This window comes from Brettanomyces bruxellensis, chromosome 4 (assembly GCF_011074885.1).
Source record: "Brettanomyces bruxellensis chromosome 4, complete sequence".
NCBI classification, from domain to species: Eukaryota; Fungi; Ascomycota; class Pichiomycetes; order Pichiales; family Pichiaceae; genus Brettanomyces; species Brettanomyces bruxellensis.
Window position 1 is genome coordinate 674,812 of NC_054685.1, and position 19,704 is coordinate 694,515.

General features: G+C 37.3%; 10 protein-coding genes and 1 non-coding gene across 11 annotated transcripts; 4 read left to right on the forward strand and 7 right to left on the reverse strand.

The window, feature by feature from the left end:
* Positions 1–27: 27 nt before the first annotated feature.
* Positions 28–468, reverse strand: BRETT_001842 (uncharacterized protein; the record flags this gene model as incomplete). The annotated part of the gene is made up of 1 exon (XM_041280383.1): positions 28–468. One exon carries the CDS (start codon positions 466–468, stop codon positions 28–30), a length of 441 nt encoding a protein of 146 aa, XP_041135266.1.
* A 566-nt stretch (positions 469–1,034) lies between these two features.
* Positions 1,035–1,553, reverse strand: BRETT_001843 (uncharacterized protein; the record flags this gene model as incomplete). Its single annotated transcript, XM_041280384.1, has 1 exon — positions 1,035–1,553. One exon carries the CDS (start codon positions 1,551–1,553, stop codon positions 1,035–1,037), a length of 519 nt encoding a protein of 172 aa, XP_041135267.1.
* Positions 1,554–2,931: 1,378 nt separating this feature from the next.
* BRETT_001844 (uncharacterized protein) lies at positions 2,932–3,675 on the reverse strand (the record flags this gene model as incomplete). Its single annotated transcript, XM_041280385.1, has 1 exon — positions 2,932–3,675. One exon carries the CDS (start codon positions 3,673–3,675, stop codon positions 2,932–2,934), a length of 744 nt encoding a protein of 247 aa, XP_041135268.1.
* Positions 3,676–5,843: 2,168 nt separating this feature from the next.
* On the reverse strand, positions 5,844–7,673 carry BRETT_001845 (uncharacterized protein; the record flags this gene model as incomplete). The annotated part of the gene is made up of 1 exon (XM_041280386.1): positions 5,844–7,673. One exon carries the CDS (start codon positions 7,671–7,673, stop codon positions 5,844–5,846), a length of 1,830 nt encoding a protein of 609 aa, XP_041135269.1.
* A 695-nt stretch (positions 7,674–8,368) lies between these two features.
* On the reverse strand, positions 8,369–9,364 carry BRETT_001846 (uncharacterized protein; the record flags this gene model as incomplete). The annotated part of the gene is made up of 1 exon (XM_041280387.1): positions 8,369–9,364. The coding sequence occupies one exon, from the start codon at positions 9,362–9,364 to the stop codon at positions 8,369–8,371; it is 996 nt and encodes a 331-aa protein (XP_041135270.1).
* Positions 9,365–10,044: 680 nt separating this feature from the next.
* RPS28A (40S ribosomal protein S28) lies at positions 10,045–10,679 on the forward strand (the record flags this gene model as incomplete). Its single annotated transcript, XM_041280388.1, has 2 exons — positions 10,045–10,047; positions 10,479–10,679. 2 exons carry the CDS (start codon positions 10,045–10,047, stop codon positions 10,677–10,679), a joined length of 204 nt encoding a protein of 67 aa, XP_041135271.1.
* A 713-nt stretch (positions 10,680–11,392) lies between these two features.
* On the forward strand, positions 11,393–12,103 carry BRETT_001848 (uncharacterized protein; the record flags this gene model as incomplete). The annotated part of the gene is made up of 1 exon (XM_041280389.1): positions 11,393–12,103. The coding sequence occupies one exon, from the start codon at positions 11,393–11,395 to the stop codon at positions 12,101–12,103; it is 711 nt and encodes a 236-aa protein (XP_041135272.1).
* Positions 12,104–12,232: 129 nt separating this feature from the next.
* On the reverse strand, positions 12,233–13,306 carry BRETT_001849 (uncharacterized protein; the record flags this gene model as incomplete). The annotated part of the gene is made up of 2 exons (XM_041280390.1): positions 12,233–13,175; positions 13,245–13,306. 2 exons carry the CDS (start codon positions 13,304–13,306, stop codon positions 12,233–12,235), a joined length of 1,005 nt encoding a protein of 334 aa, XP_041135273.1.
* Positions 13,307–13,727: 421 nt separating this feature from the next.
* BRETT_001850 (uncharacterized protein) lies at positions 13,728–14,903 on the reverse strand (the record flags this gene model as incomplete). Its single annotated transcript, XM_041280391.1, has 1 exon — positions 13,728–14,903. The coding sequence occupies one exon, from the start codon at positions 14,901–14,903 to the stop codon at positions 13,728–13,730; it is 1,176 nt and encodes a 391-aa protein (XP_041135274.1).
* Positions 14,904–15,286: 383 nt separating this feature from the next.
* Positions 15,287–17,797, forward strand: BRETT_001851 (uncharacterized protein; the record flags this gene model as incomplete). The annotated part of the gene is made up of 1 exon (XM_041280392.1): positions 15,287–17,797. The coding sequence occupies one exon, from the start codon at positions 15,287–15,289 to the stop codon at positions 17,795–17,797; it is 2,511 nt and encodes an 836-aa protein (XP_041135275.1).
* Positions 17,798–19,545: 1,748 nt separating this feature from the next.
* On the forward strand, positions 19,546–19,619 carry BRETT_001852. The gene has a single exon. It is a non-coding gene; the product is annotated as a tRNA-Asn (tRNA).
* Positions 19,620–19,704: the final 85 nt, after the last annotated feature.

Below are 19,704 nucleotides of genomic sequence, written 5' to 3' on the forward strand. Positions count from 1 at the left end.
ATTAGAAAAGATAGACATTAAAAGGGATCAGAGCCTTAGCACCATGGCAAAAGTTGCAATACTTAAAACTGCTGCAAATAACGAAACTACACAAATCCCACCTACACTAGCCGGAAATTTGTTCTGGGTTAGCATGTGTTGAACAGTAAAGTATCGGAATCCGCCAATTGCCAAGGTAACTGCAGCAAGAGCAATGAAACAAAGACCCATAGCTTTTCCCACACATATTATATTTGGAGAATTGGAACTATCTTCACCAAGTTTAAGCAATTGGGTCAAACCAACACCAATTGATGCAAGACTAATGGAGGTCCTCAACCATGCAAGAAATGTTCTTTCTGATGCTAAATGATCTCTTGCAATTGTGCCTTTGTTCTCTAGAAAAAGCGCTCCATAATTGTAAAATGTATTTGGCTTTTTGATACTTGGCCTTACCGGAGCTAAAACTGTTGATGCTCTTCTTGACATTTCTTTACTTTTAATGTAATTGTGTTTGTATCGTGGTGCCACTGTAACTGTGAAAAATTGATATCCTTGCCTGAATGCCCTAATAGCAATTATTTGGCGCAAGAGTAGTTTGGAATCTATTAATAGAGTAGCTGTTTATCCCTGAAAGCGGCACAGGTTTGTCGATAATGACCAGATTTATGTGAACAGAAGAAAAAAAGTACGGATCTTAAACCTTGTTGTTTCGGTTCCGACCTTATCTCTCGTCCGATACAACGGAATGCTTTTTTTTTTATCTAATCACATTTTTTTATTTTTTTCTCTCTGTTATTCGCGATAAAGTGTGGATTTCTCCATCATCGAGCGCCACTTGCTCGTTTTAGCTAACATTCCAGATAGCCACCACAGTGCCAACTTACGGCTTATATCATGCAAAGATGCATGAATTGAACGTATATCGTTGTCGAAAGTACCATAGCAAGCATTATGCTCAGCTGGGATTTCATTATTCTTTTTTTCTGTGATCCTCCTCGGAAAATATCTCTCTTCCAGATATCTGTATTAGTAAATGTCCAAATGTCTAATGTCTAAAGCTCACTCATTAAAATGAACGTAAGCACTGTTACCACCAATAATGTACAAAATATAATCGAGGAGAACAATGATCCACTCATAAACACATTTCTTCTATGATCAAGCAACTTGAAATTAATCGTGTATCGTATGGCACCACAAATGATGGTTATAATACCGGATACGGCAACAACTATGCCCGATGGCTTACAGTACTTATCCACCACCATTTCATCGTGTTTAAGCTTGTCGATAATCTCACCATCGTCCAAATTTTGAAGATTTCCAAGCTTGGAAATCGATTCCGTTACAGAAAATCGGCCTAATAAAATTATTGTTATTCCCATCGCCATAAAACTTCCACCAGTCCTTATATATGCCAACAATGTCCTCTCGTTAGAAAGATGATCTCTTGTTTCATTTTCTGGTCCCTTAATCGGCGATATGTGTTCCACAATGTTGACAATTGTTCTTTCGATCCTTTGGCCAGTTTTGGTTTTTGCTCTTTTTCTGATACTAGTGGATGTGCTCATTTTGTAATTAAAAAGTTTTCATCAGCTTTGCAATTAAGTGTAGAAGTTTTCTTGGCATGGCATTTGCATCCTTATGTAGAAAGAATGTAGAATCTAATGGAAATGTACAGAACTAGAATACAAATCTAAAGTCAATGTGGTGTACGGAAGGTTGTGGTTAGTACTGAGATCTCGTAACTTTTTTTTTTCTTATCTTTTTACCTGTAATTGGAAATACTTACAACAGCACATATAGCGATAACAACGAATGCCGATACAGTGAAAGGACTGAATTGTTTATCGTTTAGTAGCAAATTAAGATTCAAGATGTATCTGAAGAATCCCACTAGGGTGATAACGAGGGAGGCAGTTGTGGCAAAGAATGTAAGAGGTCGAACTATTGTAGAATAAATGTTATTTAAAGCCAGATTAGCTTTCATCCAGGATGATGATTGATTTGTATCCCGAATCTGGTCTAAGAGTTTCGTAACCTGGTCTTTGATGATGATCTTTTTGTACACCTGTGTGATTGATATGGCACTGACAAGAAGTGTGAGTGATGCTCTTGCAAAGGCTAAAAATGACCTTTCATTAGCCAACTGATCTCTCACCGTATTTTTGGCATTTGGCACTTCTTTAAAAAGCCTCAAAAGCTGAAAACTCTCCTTTATGGTACTTTTTTGTCTTCTTTGCTGAGGTATCATGTTTCTAGAAAGCTTTGTGTCTTGCTGAATTTGTGGTTGTCTCGTTCAGCAAATGAACACTGTTTAGGATAGGCTGTGAAATGTGAATCATAGACACGGGTAAAAAAAAATTGTGGAAAATAAAAAGTAGATAAATATTGATCGGAAGATAGATGAAAGCTGTGGGGTAGATCCGTATAAGAAAACTAGTGTTCTCGTGATTTAAGTGCTGAATAGCCTTCACTAATGTCAGAATGAGTATCAGCAGAAATAATAAAACAAATAAGCACGTTTTAGACACAGGATTTCCCATAGGTATTTGGAAAGCTGTCTACAGGAGATATAGTTAATGCAAATATATATTAATTTTCTCTTTAATGCTGAAAAAGTGTTGCACTAGATCATTGCGCAGCAAAAGAAGAGTATATGTTGTTCTATAGAGCCGAGCAGTAGGTACAATCCGTTAATGAATGCACCCGGCAATGTTTGAGTATGATTTTCCATGTCAAGTAATCAGAATGTACTGTTCTTGAAAAAGTAAACTTGCGATGACAAAAAATGGGAGCTTGTAGTGGGAAAAAATGGAAGCTTGTGATGGAAAATGGAAGCCTGTGAGACGAAAAGGGGCCGAGCCCTATAAAAAATAAGAGCTGATGAAGTTCCAGGAAGGATGATAGAGACAAAAAAGAAGAAGAAAAGTATGGCGAAAGCAGCGATCAGTCGTCAGTTCCAGCCTTAACAGAGATGGTAACGGTCTTGTATGATCTCAAAGCACCAACACTTCCCTTGATGGTTCCCAAGCCAATCACACCAGACGATGGAGATGCTATAGTGCTGTAGAATGTCTCAAATTTCTGCGAAAACATGATGGAAGGTGTGGTAGCCACTCCGTTTACAGTTGTTGTCACCCAAACCCATGTTGGGGAAACTGAGGCCGATGTTGAAGTGCCTGTATCCGTGCTTGTGTCATCAGAAGTGTCTGTACCGGTTGTTAGAGCAGTTGCCGTATCGGTTGTTGCTGCTGGAGTTACAGTATCTGCGGCAGTTGTAGCCACAGGAGTGGTAGCAGCTGCAGCAGGGGTTGTAGTGGTGGCTGGTGTGGTAGTTGTAGTGGCTGGTGTAGTAGTTGCTGCTGTAGTAGTTGCTGCTGTAGTAGTTGCTGGTGTAGTTGCTGCAGTGTTTACAGCAGTTGTATCAGTTGTAGTTGCTGCAGTAGTTCCAGCAGTTGCAGCATTTGTATCTGTAGTAGTTGCTGCATTTGTATTTGTAGTAGTTGCAGCATTTGTGTTTGTTGTAGTTGCAGCAGTTGTATCTGTAGTAGTTGCTGCAGTATTTACAGTGGTTGCTGCATTTGCAGCTGTATCTGTTGTATCTCCAACTGCTGCTGTGGTCGTTGTGTCAGCACCATAAACAAAGGCTGTCCACACTAAAGATGCGAATATTAGTCGAGAGAAGTGCATGTCGGCTGTGTATGGACTGTATATGTTGCGGGATGAACACTTTACAAGCTTCAGGCTGTCTGAAAGCAAACGAGAAACGTAAACTACGATAAATCTACAGGCGACCATGTTTCATCAACACAACCAAAAAGGCGCACCCGGCTCCTGCTTCATCTATATACTACAACATCATCATAATGCTTACTTCTATTTTTTGCAGCGTTAAAATTTTCATTTATTTCTCGATTTTGTATTTTTATTTTTTTAGTACGTTCTGCGCGGGTGAGCCTTTGAACTCTCATTCAGCCCTTTAGGAATAGAAGCGGATCAACAATTTGCGAACACAATACTTGTTTGCATGTTTTTTCGGCAAATGCATCCTCATTTGCATTCTGCTCCTTTGTCAATCCATGCTGTTTTGTTTTATGAGACTTGAGTGTTTTCTTAACTTTTATTCTTCCTGCTTCCATTGTCTGCCTGATACGTTCGTTCTCTGACTGGTAGGTAATTTTCAAATTTCTTCCTTTTAGCGCCCAGTCCTATTGTTAGGAGTTTTATGCATACATCATAACTGGTTTTACAATTGTTTTGTCCCGGCATCAACCAAATCACGGATCACTTCTTACTTCTCGCTTTTGTTTGCACCCATTGATGCTTTCTTTAATTTTTCGTCTTCCATGTCATATACTTACTTACAAAAATATTTACACACAAGTAAAATAACTACACATACGAAATGCTTTTTTTTTTTTGGAAACTATGCTACTATCACACACTCTGTCTTTCTTTTTTCTTTTCTGTTCTGTGTTTCATGTGACAAATCTTTTATCTCTTTTATCCACCTCTCTTTATCCATATTCTGATAATCTTCTTTTTTTGACTTTGTCTTCATTTTCGTGATGTTATGTTCTCAGTCTCTGCTTCACTCATTATCCTTTCACTTGCGTACTTTTTTTTTTGTATTTATACTTGAAGTCTAATTTTCTTACTAACCTCTCCTTTGAATTTTTCCTCCTCCTTCCATCCTATTATCTTCCCTTCTTCTTTTTTGAAAAAATTTTACTGCGTGTATTATTATTTCTTCTCGGGCCAACTTCTCTGGCGCAGTTGTATTGTCAGCCTCTGGATCTCAAACAGTAACCAAATATAAACAATTATTTTTTTCGAAAATCTTCCTTTTGTTTGGTCCACCCCGTTCTAAAAACCGCTTACTTCTTTTCTTCTTCCTTTACATGTACATTTTCCAATTGTTTAATTTTTCATTGTCCATTGCCAAGCCTTTTTTTTCTTCTTTTCTTCATCCCTTCGGTATATCCTCCCCAACCTCTTTCTTATTTTCATGTACTTTGATTGTTTTTGTGTTTACTTGAACGCGTTTCTCTTTATCTGCAATTTCTTCCAATCCTGTTATCTATTTTAATACACTCAAAATATCTGATTAACTGCGCTCGCTATCTTTCTGATTTTCCGCAACTTTTATATTCTACGTCATAACACGAAGCAATGCGAAAATTAATTGTCTTCCCATAATTAAAAGTTCTTCTTCGCTTTATTTCGCCCGATCTTAATAAACATATACCTGTGGCTTTATTATTTTGCTTGTGTTATGAGCTATACCGCCAGTTATGATTTGTTTACCTGCGAAACTAAATATGGCATTTCATTTAATTTCGCTTTCGTGTTTTAACTTTTGCTTTTCAATGTCTTGCTTCAAAATGCTTACCCTCTTCCCGTTATACAAATGCAGAACCCAATATTCTGGAGCCCCTTTTTTATTACCTTAAGACATTGTTCTACTCACTTCTAAATTCCACTGTTGATTAAAATTACGTCATCAAATCTCATTTTCACATTTTCTTTTCTAATTATATCCTCAATCCTGCTGGTATCCTCCGGATTTTTCGGTTCTATCTATATTATAGTACATTACCTAAGTAAACAATTGTTTTGTGGAATGCAGATATGTTCGTCTACACTTATGTCTGCCGTTGATGCGACATTATTTTTTCATCCACTGATATTATCAAAAAAGCGTTGCCAAGCTTTTTTAACATCTAGCCTGTCACTCGTAAACGCATACTGCAAAACTTTGTTGATCCCACTCATAATAAAACCACATGAAATAAACTATTAAATTTAATACAAATAAGAACACGGCAAATGTCTACGGCAAAAGAAAGTTGCCCCGCTCAGCTTTGCAAGTGACCATTGTAGTTCCTCACTTTATAATCTAAATGGACAAAGCATCTTTCAACATACGGAATTGTCTCTATTGCGTACTGAAGCGACTCTCCTAAATCATGGCAATCCCTTAATCCTAAGTGGTGGTCCGAGATAACAATATCAACTTCAACGTTAACAAGATCACCCTGATGATACATCCGATAGTTCTTCACCGCAGAAATTTTATCACTGAATCTGAAAATCAGGTAAAGAATTTGTGAATACTCCTCTTTAGAGGCATGAGAGCCAGAGAGATGATCTATGTGCTCAAACATTATCATTGACCATTGTCCCATCACATACATACAGAGGCAGCAGGCACCTAATGCATCAATCCACCATATTTTGAAAAACCACTCGGCAAGAGGGAATAGAAGCGAAAATGTGTTGAAGATAACATCCGTTTTCGCATCTTGTGTCAAAGCTTCAACTGATGAATTTTTGATAGATGAGCACCATAGATAGCAGACGACTTTAGCCAGAATAGTCGACACCATGATAGTTATCGAAGGAAGAGTTAATGTGACCAAGCTGTGACTGGAACCAAAAAGACGCTCTATAGACAAAATCATCACCTGAAGAAACGAGATGATAATCACAATCGAGAAAACAAGCACCCCGATTGGCTCCAATCTCTTTCGACCAATAGGGAAACGGGCAGACTTTATGGCTGCGTATTTGTTTGCAAAAAAGATGATAAGCGTCGACATAAAGTCCAAAACAGAGTCGACTAAAGATGCAATAATAGACATGGACTTAGAAGCGTATACAACAACTATCTTGGCAAGTAAAAGAAGGATATTGACCACAAAGTTGACATAAATTGCTGTCTTCACCTTCTTATCACCATCCTGCTCTTCGCCTAGCACCTTTTTACCCCTTGCATCGATATTACCTGGAACAGCACCCTCTGAAACATGTCTATGTAGACTTGAAGAGCCTGATCCTGATCCTGATCCTGATCCTGATCCTGATCCTGATCCTGATCCTGATCCTGATCCTGAATTTGGTGTTTTCTTTGGTGCCGAAGGCTTGGATGAAGGATTTGGTTCAAAAGCTGGATCCTCCGCAGTTATCACTGTTCCAGACACATCCTCGATATTTTCACCACTCTTTTTTTGCTGCGACACTTTTGAAGGAGTATTTATTCCATCTGTTTCCTCGTCAGAAGTCTCGTCTTCGGATGTTCCGGAAGAAGTATTCTCATCGTAATTCTGAATCATCTCGTAATGAACTCCCGTGTCCAAAAGCCTGTCCACATCCTCATATTCTGATATCAACTCATTCTGCTCATCGTAAAATTTCCTAACACCTTTTGGGTGCTTACTCTTTTCAGCCAATCTCTTAATCTTATCCTCACTTACACTGTATTTTTCCCAGTCAATAAGTCTGTGGGCTCTTCCTATCAACCCAAATGGTCTCCTGGACCGTAAAGAGTCAACCCGCACGTTAAGCGCTTCCGCATCGATCGACGGGTCGACAAAGATGCTGAGTCGATGACCATATGCCGGTTTGGAGCTTACCGGTCTGTTTACACTAAAAGATTGCCGTCTTGACGTCTCCCCGGTGTTCACTTCTGTCATGGAATGTTTTAATGTACATGAATTCTCCAAACCTCTTCCTCTTAAAAGCTCCGATGTCGACAGATTTGCTTTCGATGAAGATTGATCAGAAACTGTGTAAAATCGCTGCTTGAATATTGGCAAATTTCGATTCCTCCCTTGAGTTTCACTTGATGAATTTTGTAAGAGAGGTGTACTCTCAATGTCTTTGAAAGCGTTTTTGTGGCCGCCCATGTTTGTTTATATTGCAGAAAATCGTAAATCCTGGGGTGCTCTATGAAATGATGAACTTTATGAGTTAGCAATGAATGAATGAATGTAGAGAAACGGTTTAATGCCTTATTCTAGTAAATACGATAGTCAATTAAAATACGGGTAAGAAACAGTAGCTTATATATGCTTGAAAGAGATAGGTATAGACCCTATAGGCTGTACAGAATATTTATTTTATTTTATCGGTCTGACTAATTTCAAAAGTAGAAAATGCCAAAAAAGTCAAAAAAATAATGGGATGCTGTAAAAGGCCGAGAGGAAGCCTGGGTCAATCTTATATCCTTTATTACCCTTTATCCAGCAATATAAACTTTATTTCCTCGCATCTATTTGCTTTTTTTTCGCCGCGCAATGGAGACGGGGGCAATCTCATCTCACCTAGTAAGCTTCATGATTGACTTCCAAAGTTTATAATTGTCCATTATTCCCCATGTAATCCGCAAACTTGATACATTTTTGGTCGAAATCAATACCGAATATTAAATAGGTCATAAAATATAAAGTCTTCTCGCTAATAAAGATTCTTTATTTATTTATTTCCATTTCATCTTTATTTCCATTTCATTCCTATTTCCACTTCCATCTGCCGGTGTCAAATTAACGTGATTAGGCATTTTCCAAGGCGGAAGATTGTCCTTCCAAGTTTTCACTTTTCATTAGTTGTTCTTCTTCGTTCTAGTCTCCTTCTTGCTGTCCTTAGATATGTTATTCCCACTTTTCTGTCCTCCGTTTTCAAGTTTAATGTGTAGCATCTGATCCATAAGTACCGGTCCGTGGAATTTTTCATCGAGAGCTTTTTCGACGGCCCATTTTGCGACTGTTTGCGTCGATATTGGTGGTCTCACCAACCCGTCCAATGCATTTCTGAATAATGTTCTATTTACAGTGCTTCCAACCGATAAAGCATCCTTTAAAGTGTTCCTAAACATACCATTATTGGCGGATTTTTCATCGTACATGAACCCAGGCCGCATCAAGACTGGCCTAATTGCAGGTTGCAACTGATAAAGCTCATATTCAGCCTGTCTTTTCGACTCAATATATCCCGATGGCACTCCAGGGAATCCTCTATCTGCAGAAATGTATATGAATGCAGGTTTTTGCTTATTACACTCCACCAATGTTTGTGCAAGCACAAGTGCACTTTGCTTATTCATTCTGTCGTACGTCATATCCATAATTGGTTCTTCATCCTCCTGTATTTCGTCCTCTTGCTCGTTTAATGCCTGTTTCTGTGCAGTTTTGGTTTTCTTATCTTTTTTATTCTTCAATTGCGAAGATTTCGGTGGACTGCGCTTCATAGGATTTCCATCTGGCTGTGCAAAAAAGCTCTCAATGAGTCCGAACATATCACCAGTTGAACGAACCACTTTTTTGTAGTTTTGGTTCTCCAGGAGAATTCCAATTGAATGTGCAACTCCAAAGGCATCTTTAATTAAATCAGTGTAGCTTTCAGGTCTAAAAACATCTCCGTGATTCCAACTAACCTCCTTCATCCATTCCCTATCGGATTCCGTAGCAGTATCCGGCATTTTCCCACTTGTTGAAACTGATAAAACCTGCATGCCCCTTTTCACTCCAGCCTCACAGATTCTTCTTCCGAGAAATCCGTTTCCGCCAAAAACAACAAGCTTTTTTCCAAATATGCTCATTGTTTCTTTCAATTGATGTTAAATTTGTGAGTTTATACTCAATTCTTGCGATTTCCGTAGTGTCTATTTACTATAGTACTTATATGATGGGGTCTGTTTTCAAAGTCAAATGTCAAGTATTCTGCCTGTCTGATAAGATATTTTGGTGCTTATCCAACAGTAATACTAAACTTTGTATATATTTGCAGATCGAAAATAATGCATGCCCATTCGGGTTCTCGGGATTTACGTGACCATTTATATATGATTCGAAAGTTGTCATTTACTTCCAAGCAGCATCCCGCTTTTTTATTTATTTTGTTCTTCATTTTCTTTTTTATCACCCCGCAAAATAATCAATGATCTTCGCTTCTCTTACGTCCCGAAAGACACTACCGAAAGCTCCTGTCGCGTCTATCGACGTGCTAATCCAGCGTGCACCTAAAATCTTCTTTTAAATTTTTCCTCCCAGCCATCCCTACACATAAGTTGAAGTCTTGCTTTTCTTCAGCCCACCAATACTTTTTTCCCCCCTGAATTTTTCACCTGGAAAAATTTTTTCTCTCGACGAAGCGAACAAAAAAAAAAAGGTAGAGCTTCAAGTTGAACTTCTTGTACAACCTTTCTAAAAACCACTTCAATATCACATTTTTGTTCTATAACCACATATTGGCAATACATAGATAATCTAAATATTCAAAATGGTATGTTTCATCTTCTACGATAGATGGCTTTGGGTTTTTAGGTCCTGACAAATCATCTCACATTTCAATTACACGTGGAGCAGCATCAACAAAAGTCTAAGATGAGAATACAGATCATAATATGGGTTCATGTTCAACAGCTATTTCAATCTAAATTTGAGCGGTGAAGAGACTTTGTGTGGCTCAAAGCTGGATATTTTCGAGTAGAAAATCACTAAGAAGTACATTAATCAAGTTTGCGAGTTGTTTTGCAGGAAAAGACAAACAGGCAGGATGAGTTTAATATAAGATGTGCTCACGTATATTGTTGAATATTGTGATCAATATTTTAACCTGAAGTCAGAGACAAGCAAACCGATCTAAATTTGAAGCCGTATACCAATTTTTGCCATATCTGCAGCATTACTAACGTTATTCACCTTCTCTTATAGGATACCAAAACTCCTGTCACACTTGCAAAGGTTATCAAGGTTCTTGGAAGAACCGGTTCTAGAGGTGGTGTCACTCAAGTTAGAGTTGAGTTCTTGGACGATACTTCCAGAACTATTGTCAGAAACGTCAAGGGACCAGTCAGAGAAAACGACATTTTGTGCTTGATGGAGTCCGAGAGAGAGGCCAGACGTTTGCGTTAATTTCCCTTGCAACAGTTTCTTCTCTTTGCTCATGTTTTTTGTTTGAAGGTTTTCAATACAGGTCATGTTAGAGCGGGACTAAGCAATATGATACGTTAGGATGCCATTGACTCCTCACTTGCTTTTTTTTGCTACAGTATAGTATCTACTTGTTAACACCGTTATAAACTATAATTCTAACTTACTTTTGTAAATGTTACGGACGTTTAATCGTTTTGTACATGTAAATATGCTAGTATCAATTTTGAAATGCTTTTCTGTCATCAGGTTTTCGCCGTCACAGTTTTGGGTTGAGCCGCGTTATTCACACCTCGCACCTCCAAGTGGAAATTTATAATGTTGATTGTGACACATTCTCTGTTGTGCATGTCGATCGACTATATTTGAAGACCGTCTGGTCTGCGGTAATCATATGTACGGATGTACTGCAAGGACATGTGTTTTTCTGCGGCTCTCTGAATTTAAGAATGTGCCGCAATGACTTTTATAAAGTGTTGGCCAAGCCAAAGTTTCATAATGCCCCATCGATAGCTTGCTCTAATATACATATTCTGTATCAACCAATTGAAGAGGGATTGGACTTTTCGTTGATTAGCTTTCGGAATCAGCTGACATCTAGTTACAAGATTAGATAATTAACAGAGGCGGTAAGTTTCTGTTGATAAAACAAATTTTATAGGAGGTATCGTTTATTCTAATATCATCACATAGAAATGCTTCCGGACATTGCAGATTTGAATGTAGACCTTGAGAAACTGGATCGAAAGTATTTTGTTGATCCCGATATATGCGATGAAGAGTCAAAAAGAGACAATCCTGGAAGCTTCCTGAAGACCACAAAATCTAGAGAAGGACGATCGACTCAGGTTTACAACAAGAAGACATATGCACGTCTGGTGGCCGGTTGCCTTGTTTTTAACCAAACATTTGAAAAGGTGTTGATGGTTTCATCGTCAAAGCACAAGGACAAGTGGATATTTCCGAAAGGAGGCATCGAGTATGATGAGAAGAACGATTTTCGTAAAACAGCACGCAGAGAAACTTGGGAAGAGGCCGGAGTGACAGGTCAAATCATCAAGAGGTTACCGACTGTAGAGGATCACAGATTTATGAAGTCAAAGGCTGTAAATAAGACCTTTAAAGGTGTTGATTTAACAGTTGATGGAGACAAAATTCCCCGTTCCGAGTTTCACTTTTACGAAATGCAGGTTCTGGAACTCAGTCAAGTGTGGCCTGAGTGCAAGAAAAGGCAACGTAAGTGGTGCACTTACGACGAGGCAAAGCATGAATTGATCAGAGCCAAAAGGCCGGAACTTTTGGAGGCATTGAACTTTTCGAAAATTGCCAAAAATTGTGCAGAGACCAAGCTTGACAAGCATTCTAGCAAAATTCTCGATGCCGAACCTCTAAAGGATGATTACTGATTGATGATTAATGAAGGCATAGCATATATGTAAGTATATATACGCGGTTATATATGTACATATACTTTTATTTACCCTATTTGTATATCGTGGACATTATCGGTAGAAAAGCACGGTCTCCTTTTTTTCTTAATTTGCAGGTGTTCCCCCTAAAAGATTTCCCATCATACTGCGAAGGAAGTCATTCTGCTTTTGTTCAACAGTCACATTAAAGTAAAGCTGGCCAATTGCGTTGATCGTGTCTATAAGTCCTTCAAATTGCAATAAAATAGGTCTGTATCTCGTGAATAATCCTTTAAAATTCTCATTATTGCCTGAGCTCCCATGTTCGCATGTTTCCACCAGCAGCTGCAAAAAGTTCACTAGCTTGCAGTTGTTATCAAGTTCTTCTGAGTTGTTTTCTGTGTGTGGCTCCAAAATCGACCACTCGTTCACGGGAGTAAATTCAACATTCTTGGCGATATCAACAGCAAGTTTCTTAATCAAAATGGTAAGTCCCTCCTTTGCAAAAGATGCATGTCTCACAGCAAGATAGGGCGTAGCAATTTGTGCCAAATATGTACCGAAATTATTGAGATTTCCCGAATTCTTGTATGTGTCGTAATATAGAGCCGCTAGAAGTCTAACATCTGACAAATCATCACTGAAGACAAGAAACTTCTGACTCTGCTCGATCGTCTTTGCATCTCCACTATAGTAAAGCTTTTCACCGACCAATTTGTTCAATCTAGGAAATCCCACCTCATTCTGGCATTGTTTGCGAGCGAACTTAAATGTTTCGTTGGCCAAGTTAGAGATATTGGAGTCAGAATCTGGTAACGCATTCAAGAAGTCCTCAATTTTGATCAAATCGTCTCTTTCAAATTCTTGACCTTGCTTCCCTTCCATTGTGAACACTTCTAAAAGGTAAAGGAATAAATCTGATGCCTCGTCATATTTCTTATACTCTGTTAAGATCATTGAGCTCTGATACAATAATTCTGTTGCAGCATCATAATTTTTAGCGTAAACATATCGATTCGTTATGGCACGTATCGTTTGTTGAGCTTCATAATAGGAACCATCCTCAATTCTAAGATATAAAATTCATTAGTAAATGTGACTGTTGTAATTATTCAGGTTATTCTTGTTCCATACTTACCTGCTCTTAAATCTGGCAAGTGATTTCTTTAAACGGAGTTGAACAGATGAGCTTTTTGGCATTTTGACACGTATGTGGTTCTGGATTTGATAATCTAGAATTTCGTTTGAATTTGAATTCAAAGCTTCACAAATATACAAGCTGATTACTGATTAGACTCGGTCAGATAAGCAATTATATCAATTGTAAGATAATAAACGTTCGTCAATGCACTTTTCACTTGTGGCGTGTTTATAGCAGAAGGAAAAAAATCGCAGATTCCAAAAAAAAAAAAAGAGCTCGACCAAAGTGAATCCCGCGAGTTGCCCAGTTATAACTATTAAGCCCTGTTGCTATCAAACTAGGTGTTATCAAGAATGTTATATATAGAGCTAGTTACATGCTCGAATAAATACAGAAAATTAAGATTGAATCACTGTTTTGTGCAAATCTATAGTGAAAATGCCTTAAATTGTTTTAAGCACGTGAGTGTGCCAGAGAATTTTAAAAGTAGTAATATCTTCTCCAAAAATCCTTCGCAGCTCCATCTAATGAAATCCAGTGACCCTGTGATCGACTAAAGCACTTTAACAAACAGATATATCTCTTATCTGATGGGTCTAAACTGGGATAATGCTGAAAAATATCACTGAATATTACCACTACTGGTGGAAGGCACTCTTCTTTGCCACTATCCGGTTTCAATGTTGGGCGTCTATTAAAATTTAGCAATTCAAGATCTCTTAGCCACAGATTAAGCTTCTGAATACTTCTCTCACATAATCTTATAATACGGAGATTTTCCATATAATTATTAGTGTCTGGATGCTGAAATATTATACTTGCATCCATGCCAACCACTTCGATTGTGAATAAGGTCTTAGAACTTGATGCAACAATCTGAGCAAGTTTTTGGCCTAAGCACTTGATTTTTGCCTCTTCCCGACAAAGAAGCTTTTTTAATGTACCTTTCCTCTCCTGCTTTATGTGTTCTATAAGAGTTTCATTAATGCTATTTTCTGAAAACCATCCCTCACCATTTTCATCTCTTAATTGCCCAATTGCACGACGAATATATCTGATTTTAATCGGCCTAAAGTTTAACGGTTTTGAACCGGTATAGATTATTTTCAAAAACTTTAGTTTGTGTCTCGTTTTTGCAATAACACTATTTTCAAGTGAATCCAGAATTGTGCAACTAGTAATATTGATTATAAGTGTCTTGAGGTTGTTATGAAACCCTTGAACAAGTAAATCAAGCAGTTGTCCTTTTGATATTTCACAATATAGCATCCGTACACCGCAAAGCAAAGGAAGTTCATCGATAATGGCCATACTTAGTCTATCATATCTTTTAAAATGGAAATAAGGCCCTTCATTCGGTTTTGTAAATAGTTTATTATCGTTTCTGATTTCAATGGATCTTATAGATTCTGCAAGAATTTGTTTTTTATGTAACTGTTCAAGTAGCTGTTCTGTTGCTCTTAACTGTTTGTAACATTTAAATCCAGACGTTAATCCGGTTGGGTAGTACAACCTGACTGAAAGAAATTTAAATATATTTTTCTGGCATTTGTTGTAAATTCTACTGCTTATCAGAAGAAAGTTGAGATAATCCTTTGAATTTATGTAAAGAAATACCAAATCTAGTATTTCCGTAGGAAGATCATCTAGTTTCATCTGGTAACTGAATCACAAATATTTTGATGTGCCACGCATGGCATGACTTTGTGTTTCTGGGTTATTTATTGATTGGTTTGAGTTTTTTATAAAGTGTGTGAACATTCCGTTAATTTGCATTCCCATTAATTTAAATCCCTAAGAAAGCTCTAGCGCCAATTCGCTCAAATAGGTAAGAAACCAACACAAAAAATGTCTTCCGAAATTTTTCCCATCTCATCAACAGCTATCATTCCTAACCTCTCCCGAGGAATTCTACAATTTTCGATTCCAACATTTTTGTATTGATCAAACTTTAACATAAACTTCACGAAGACACACAACCAGATCGATCTTATCAGCTCGTATAATTATCTAAATTTGCAAGCAACAGTGTTGAAATAATGAGTGTGACTTCAGATGCTGCTGTAAATAGCAGCCCAGCATCAAATCAGCATGTTGCAAGTACTATTGATCAATTAAATGAGCGATTGACCAAACCAGAACCTTCAAAAATGTCAGCCGAGACTCAAGCAAGTGACTCTGCATTTTCGCTTCAGCTCATAGATGAAAACAAGAACTTTAATGACAAATTGTTAACATACATAAATCGATTTACAGATCAAACAGACTCTAGTGGTCTCAACTATCATATTGTGTCTGTGTTCGGTTCCCAATCTACAGGAAAGTCTACACTATTGAACGGATTGTTTGGCACAAAGTTTGATGTTATGGATGAGAAAAAAAGACAGCAGACCACAAAAGGTATCTGGTTTTCGCACGCAAATTATATAGCGAGTGAAAGTTTGCCGGAAAAGCGGCAAGATAATAGTAAGCACATATTTGTGCTTGATGTTGAAGGTGTGGATGGAAGAGAGAAGGCTGATGATAAGGATTTTGAAAGAAAATCGGCATTATTTGCTCTAGCGTCGACTGAAGTGCTTATTATAAATATCTGGGAACATCAAGTGGGTCTTTACCAAGGTGCAAATATGGAGTTACTCAAAACAGTCATGGAGGTCAATCTCAGCTTATTCCATTCCAGCAAACAGAAGTGTCTATTATTATTTGTTATTCGTGATTTCACAGGTGTCACGCCTTTGTCAAATCTTGCTGACAGCTTGAGGTCAGACTTGAATCACATATGGCAAGAAATGACAAAGCCGGAAGGATGTGAGAATGAGGAAATTCAGTCTTATTTTGATTTGGATTTCTTTAGTATTGCTCATAAACATTTCCAATCTGAAGAATTTGCTAAAAACATTAGGCAACTAGGTGATAGATTTTCTTCAGAAGATAGTTTATTTAAACCAAAATATCATCGGGGAATTCCAATAGACGCGTGGGCCGTCTATTCCAGACAGATATGGGAACAAATTGAACTTAACAAGGATTTGGATTTACCGACTCAACAAATTCTTGTTGCACGGTTCCGTTGTGATGAAATTTCAGCTGAAGTTTACAAGGAGTTCTATGACGTTTTTAATCAAATTAATTTTGAGAACATTAAATCAGATGAGGATATTGCCGAGAAGATGAAATCCGTTCGTTCTGATGCTTTGAGTGCATATGATGAGCAGGCCTCTCGTTATCAAAATTCTGTTTTTGAGGAGCGTAAAAAAAAGCTCGAAGATAAAATAGATGCTAAACTTTTTGAAGTTCAGAGTGAGCGACTTGATGCTGTTTCCAAGGCCTTGATTGCGGATTTCGAACAAAATGCTTTAAAGTTGAAGCGCAAATCATCAAAAGATGGTGATGTACACTTCGGTGAAATATTGGATTCTTCAAATAGCAAATGCGTGGAAGCCTTTACCCGTGTCATATCTATTTACAAAATGTCCAATGGCGTGACTTTTTCTAAGCAACTGGAAGACTTCAAAGTGATATTGCATAAATCCGGATTGGAGCTTAAAATGAAAGAAAGAGAACGTCTTGTATCGAAAATAACTAAGAAATTTCAGTTGAGATTTAAAGAAAAAGTTATCATAATTTTGTCAAACCCATCTACCGACAGCTGGGATAAAATTTTAGCATATTTCCATGAATTAGAGGATAAGTTGGTGAAGAAGTATATTGTTAAAGGAAAGGAATCAGATTCGAAGTTTGACTTTTTGTTGGGATTGGATGAAAATACAAACAAAGATACCGGAGCCCAGATTGAGAAGGCATTGTGGCTTAAATTTAAAGATATCATACATGATTTCATCACTGAAGAAACAGTATCAAGAATATTGCGCAATAAGTTTGAAGATGCCTTCAAGTATGATAGTGATGGTACGCCAACGTTGTGGAGAAGTGTTGCTCAGGTAGACAGCAGGTTTACTAAAGCTCGAACTGATGCTGTATCACTTCTTCCCGTGCTTAGCACTGCTATTCTTGAGGAGGGACAAGAAATTATTCCTGATGTTGACATTTCTCATAAGGATGATGAAGATGACGAAGATGATGAGGACTACGATGGTGATATTCCTCTGCACTTTTTTGGTCATTTATTATCAGCTCGTCAGCAGAGCAATATTTCGAGACGTCTTAGAAGAGAAACGGACGCAATTTATGTTGATGCCAAGAGATCTGTCATAGCTGGGCAGACGCATATTCCATGGTGGATGTATGTTCTCGTTGTTGCTTTAGGATGGAACGAAATTACCGCCATTCTTCGTAACCCAGCTTTAGTAATGTTATTGGTCATAGGAGCTTCCATTCTTTATTTTGCATATAATATGCAGATGTTGGGTCCAATGATAAGTGTTGGAAAAGCCACTTTGAATCAAGCTAAAGTGGTGACAAAAAAGAAGCTGCGTGATATTTTGCTTGATGAAGATTATGAGAAGAAATCGAATGAGAGGGATGATCAGAACACTACTGAGAGCATTGAACTCGAAGATTGGAATGAAAAAGTTGAGAAGTCAAATTAAACGAATTAAGATGAATTATAATGATTTTGTTCAATAATTAGACTATAAATAGCTCTTTATAGTGTTAAATCTAGTTATTATTGTAAATGAAATTATTCGTCCAATGAGTGGAAACTTTGAATATTCAGATCAGATCAGATAAGCTTTGCTTGTAGTGGTGGATGGAGTGGGGGTATGCATTCCAATCTACAAATAATCTGAGTTGTCCTTTTTTCGAAAGATTTCTCCGTTAACTAACAGGGGTACTGAACATTGCAATTTGCTCTCAATTCTTTATAATCTGTGGGACATATAAAGGCACTAAAACTTGGCATTTGTTTATGATATACTATTATCATTTGCTTCGAGATCCGAGCTTATTTTTAGATGATAATGATTTGAATATGTATGAAAGATAGAGTAAATTGCAGTTATTGCGTAAGAAACTGGTATTATAAATTATTTCCTGACAATTAAGTCTTTTATGATTTCCTTGCATTGGTATTTCTTTTAATTTTGCTTCAGTTTCTTCATTTATATAAGTTTACCTATAAATAAGCAAGACCAAAAAGTCTATTCTGCAATATAACCAGTTACTTTAATTGTACGGTTGCAAAGAAAAAGAAGTAGATTTGTTTTCTTCTGTGATATTACGTATATGTCGGAGATGAAAGGAACCTTATAAACTATACCCAGGCCTTAACTATCAAAAATCTTCTTTAATAGATTAATAAGAATCTAGCAGTCGGGGAGTTTCAGACAGTGGTGAGGTCTGTTATCTAAAATGGGTAGATATAAGTTTACCAAGTGGTGTATGTGATGATGTAAATGCCTTTAACATTTTAACAATCGTGAATGTGTCATCATAAAAGAAAATGAACGTGCTTTCTTTGCTCAGTCACCATCAGATGAAGTCAAATTAGATATTGCGAAATAGGATATCGGATCTCCTCCCCCCCCCTTGTAGAAGAAACTAGTTATATTAAAAGAGTTAAAGCAGAGTTAAAATAAAAAGGGGAATAAAATAGGATTTAATTCTGAGAAAGAGAATTATGAATTATGATGGTGCATAGTAAAATTTCTGCTGATTCCCCAACATATTGCCGGAACCAATGAGTTATAATAATGTTTTATATGTTAATAACGCATAAAGTTTCAACTGGTATTTGATTTATAATATGTGAATCAAATTAATGTTCGGACAGATATAAGAAATAATTCGCGGGGGAATTTTTCCTGTGAAATAAATTTCTCCCTAATCTACTTTCGGCTGAGAATGACCTATTCCACTTCTGCGGAAAAATATCTCTTATATGTATGTACTACTTTTTCCTTATATACTATGTGTCTCTTAGAAGGGACGACGACTTTATTGTGTAATTTGCAATACATATTCATATAAGGAAATCCATCTTGAAGTGAACCTTCAGCTGAAACCAAGAGTAACCTTCGGGTTCTCGCTGGATTACAAACGTGTTCGTAAGGACCCTATTTTGTTATGGGGGTCATTCTATGCAACAGAAGTCTTTTCTATATCCGAACTATATGGCCAATCTTGTTCATAACCTTGGGCATCTGCGCGCTTGGTAGTGCTACGGCACAAAGGTATGTGAGCAATTAAGCACATACAAATGTCACACGGGATTTATATACTCTGACAAAGTGTTCAAACCATGAGCATGTATCTTAAATTATTCAAAAATATAAATTCGACACCTCAAAAATATTTGATTCTTATAAATGAAATAAAAATTTTATTTTTTGAAAATGACTGGGTGGCCAAGCTGGTTAAGGCGTGCGACTGTTAATCGCAAGAGCGTGAGTTCAATCCTCACCCTGGTCGTTGTTTTTTTACCTTTTTGATGTTACTTACTTTCTCTCTAGAAAGAGGTAGCTTTGCTGTTTTTTTGGATTCATCCTATTTTCTG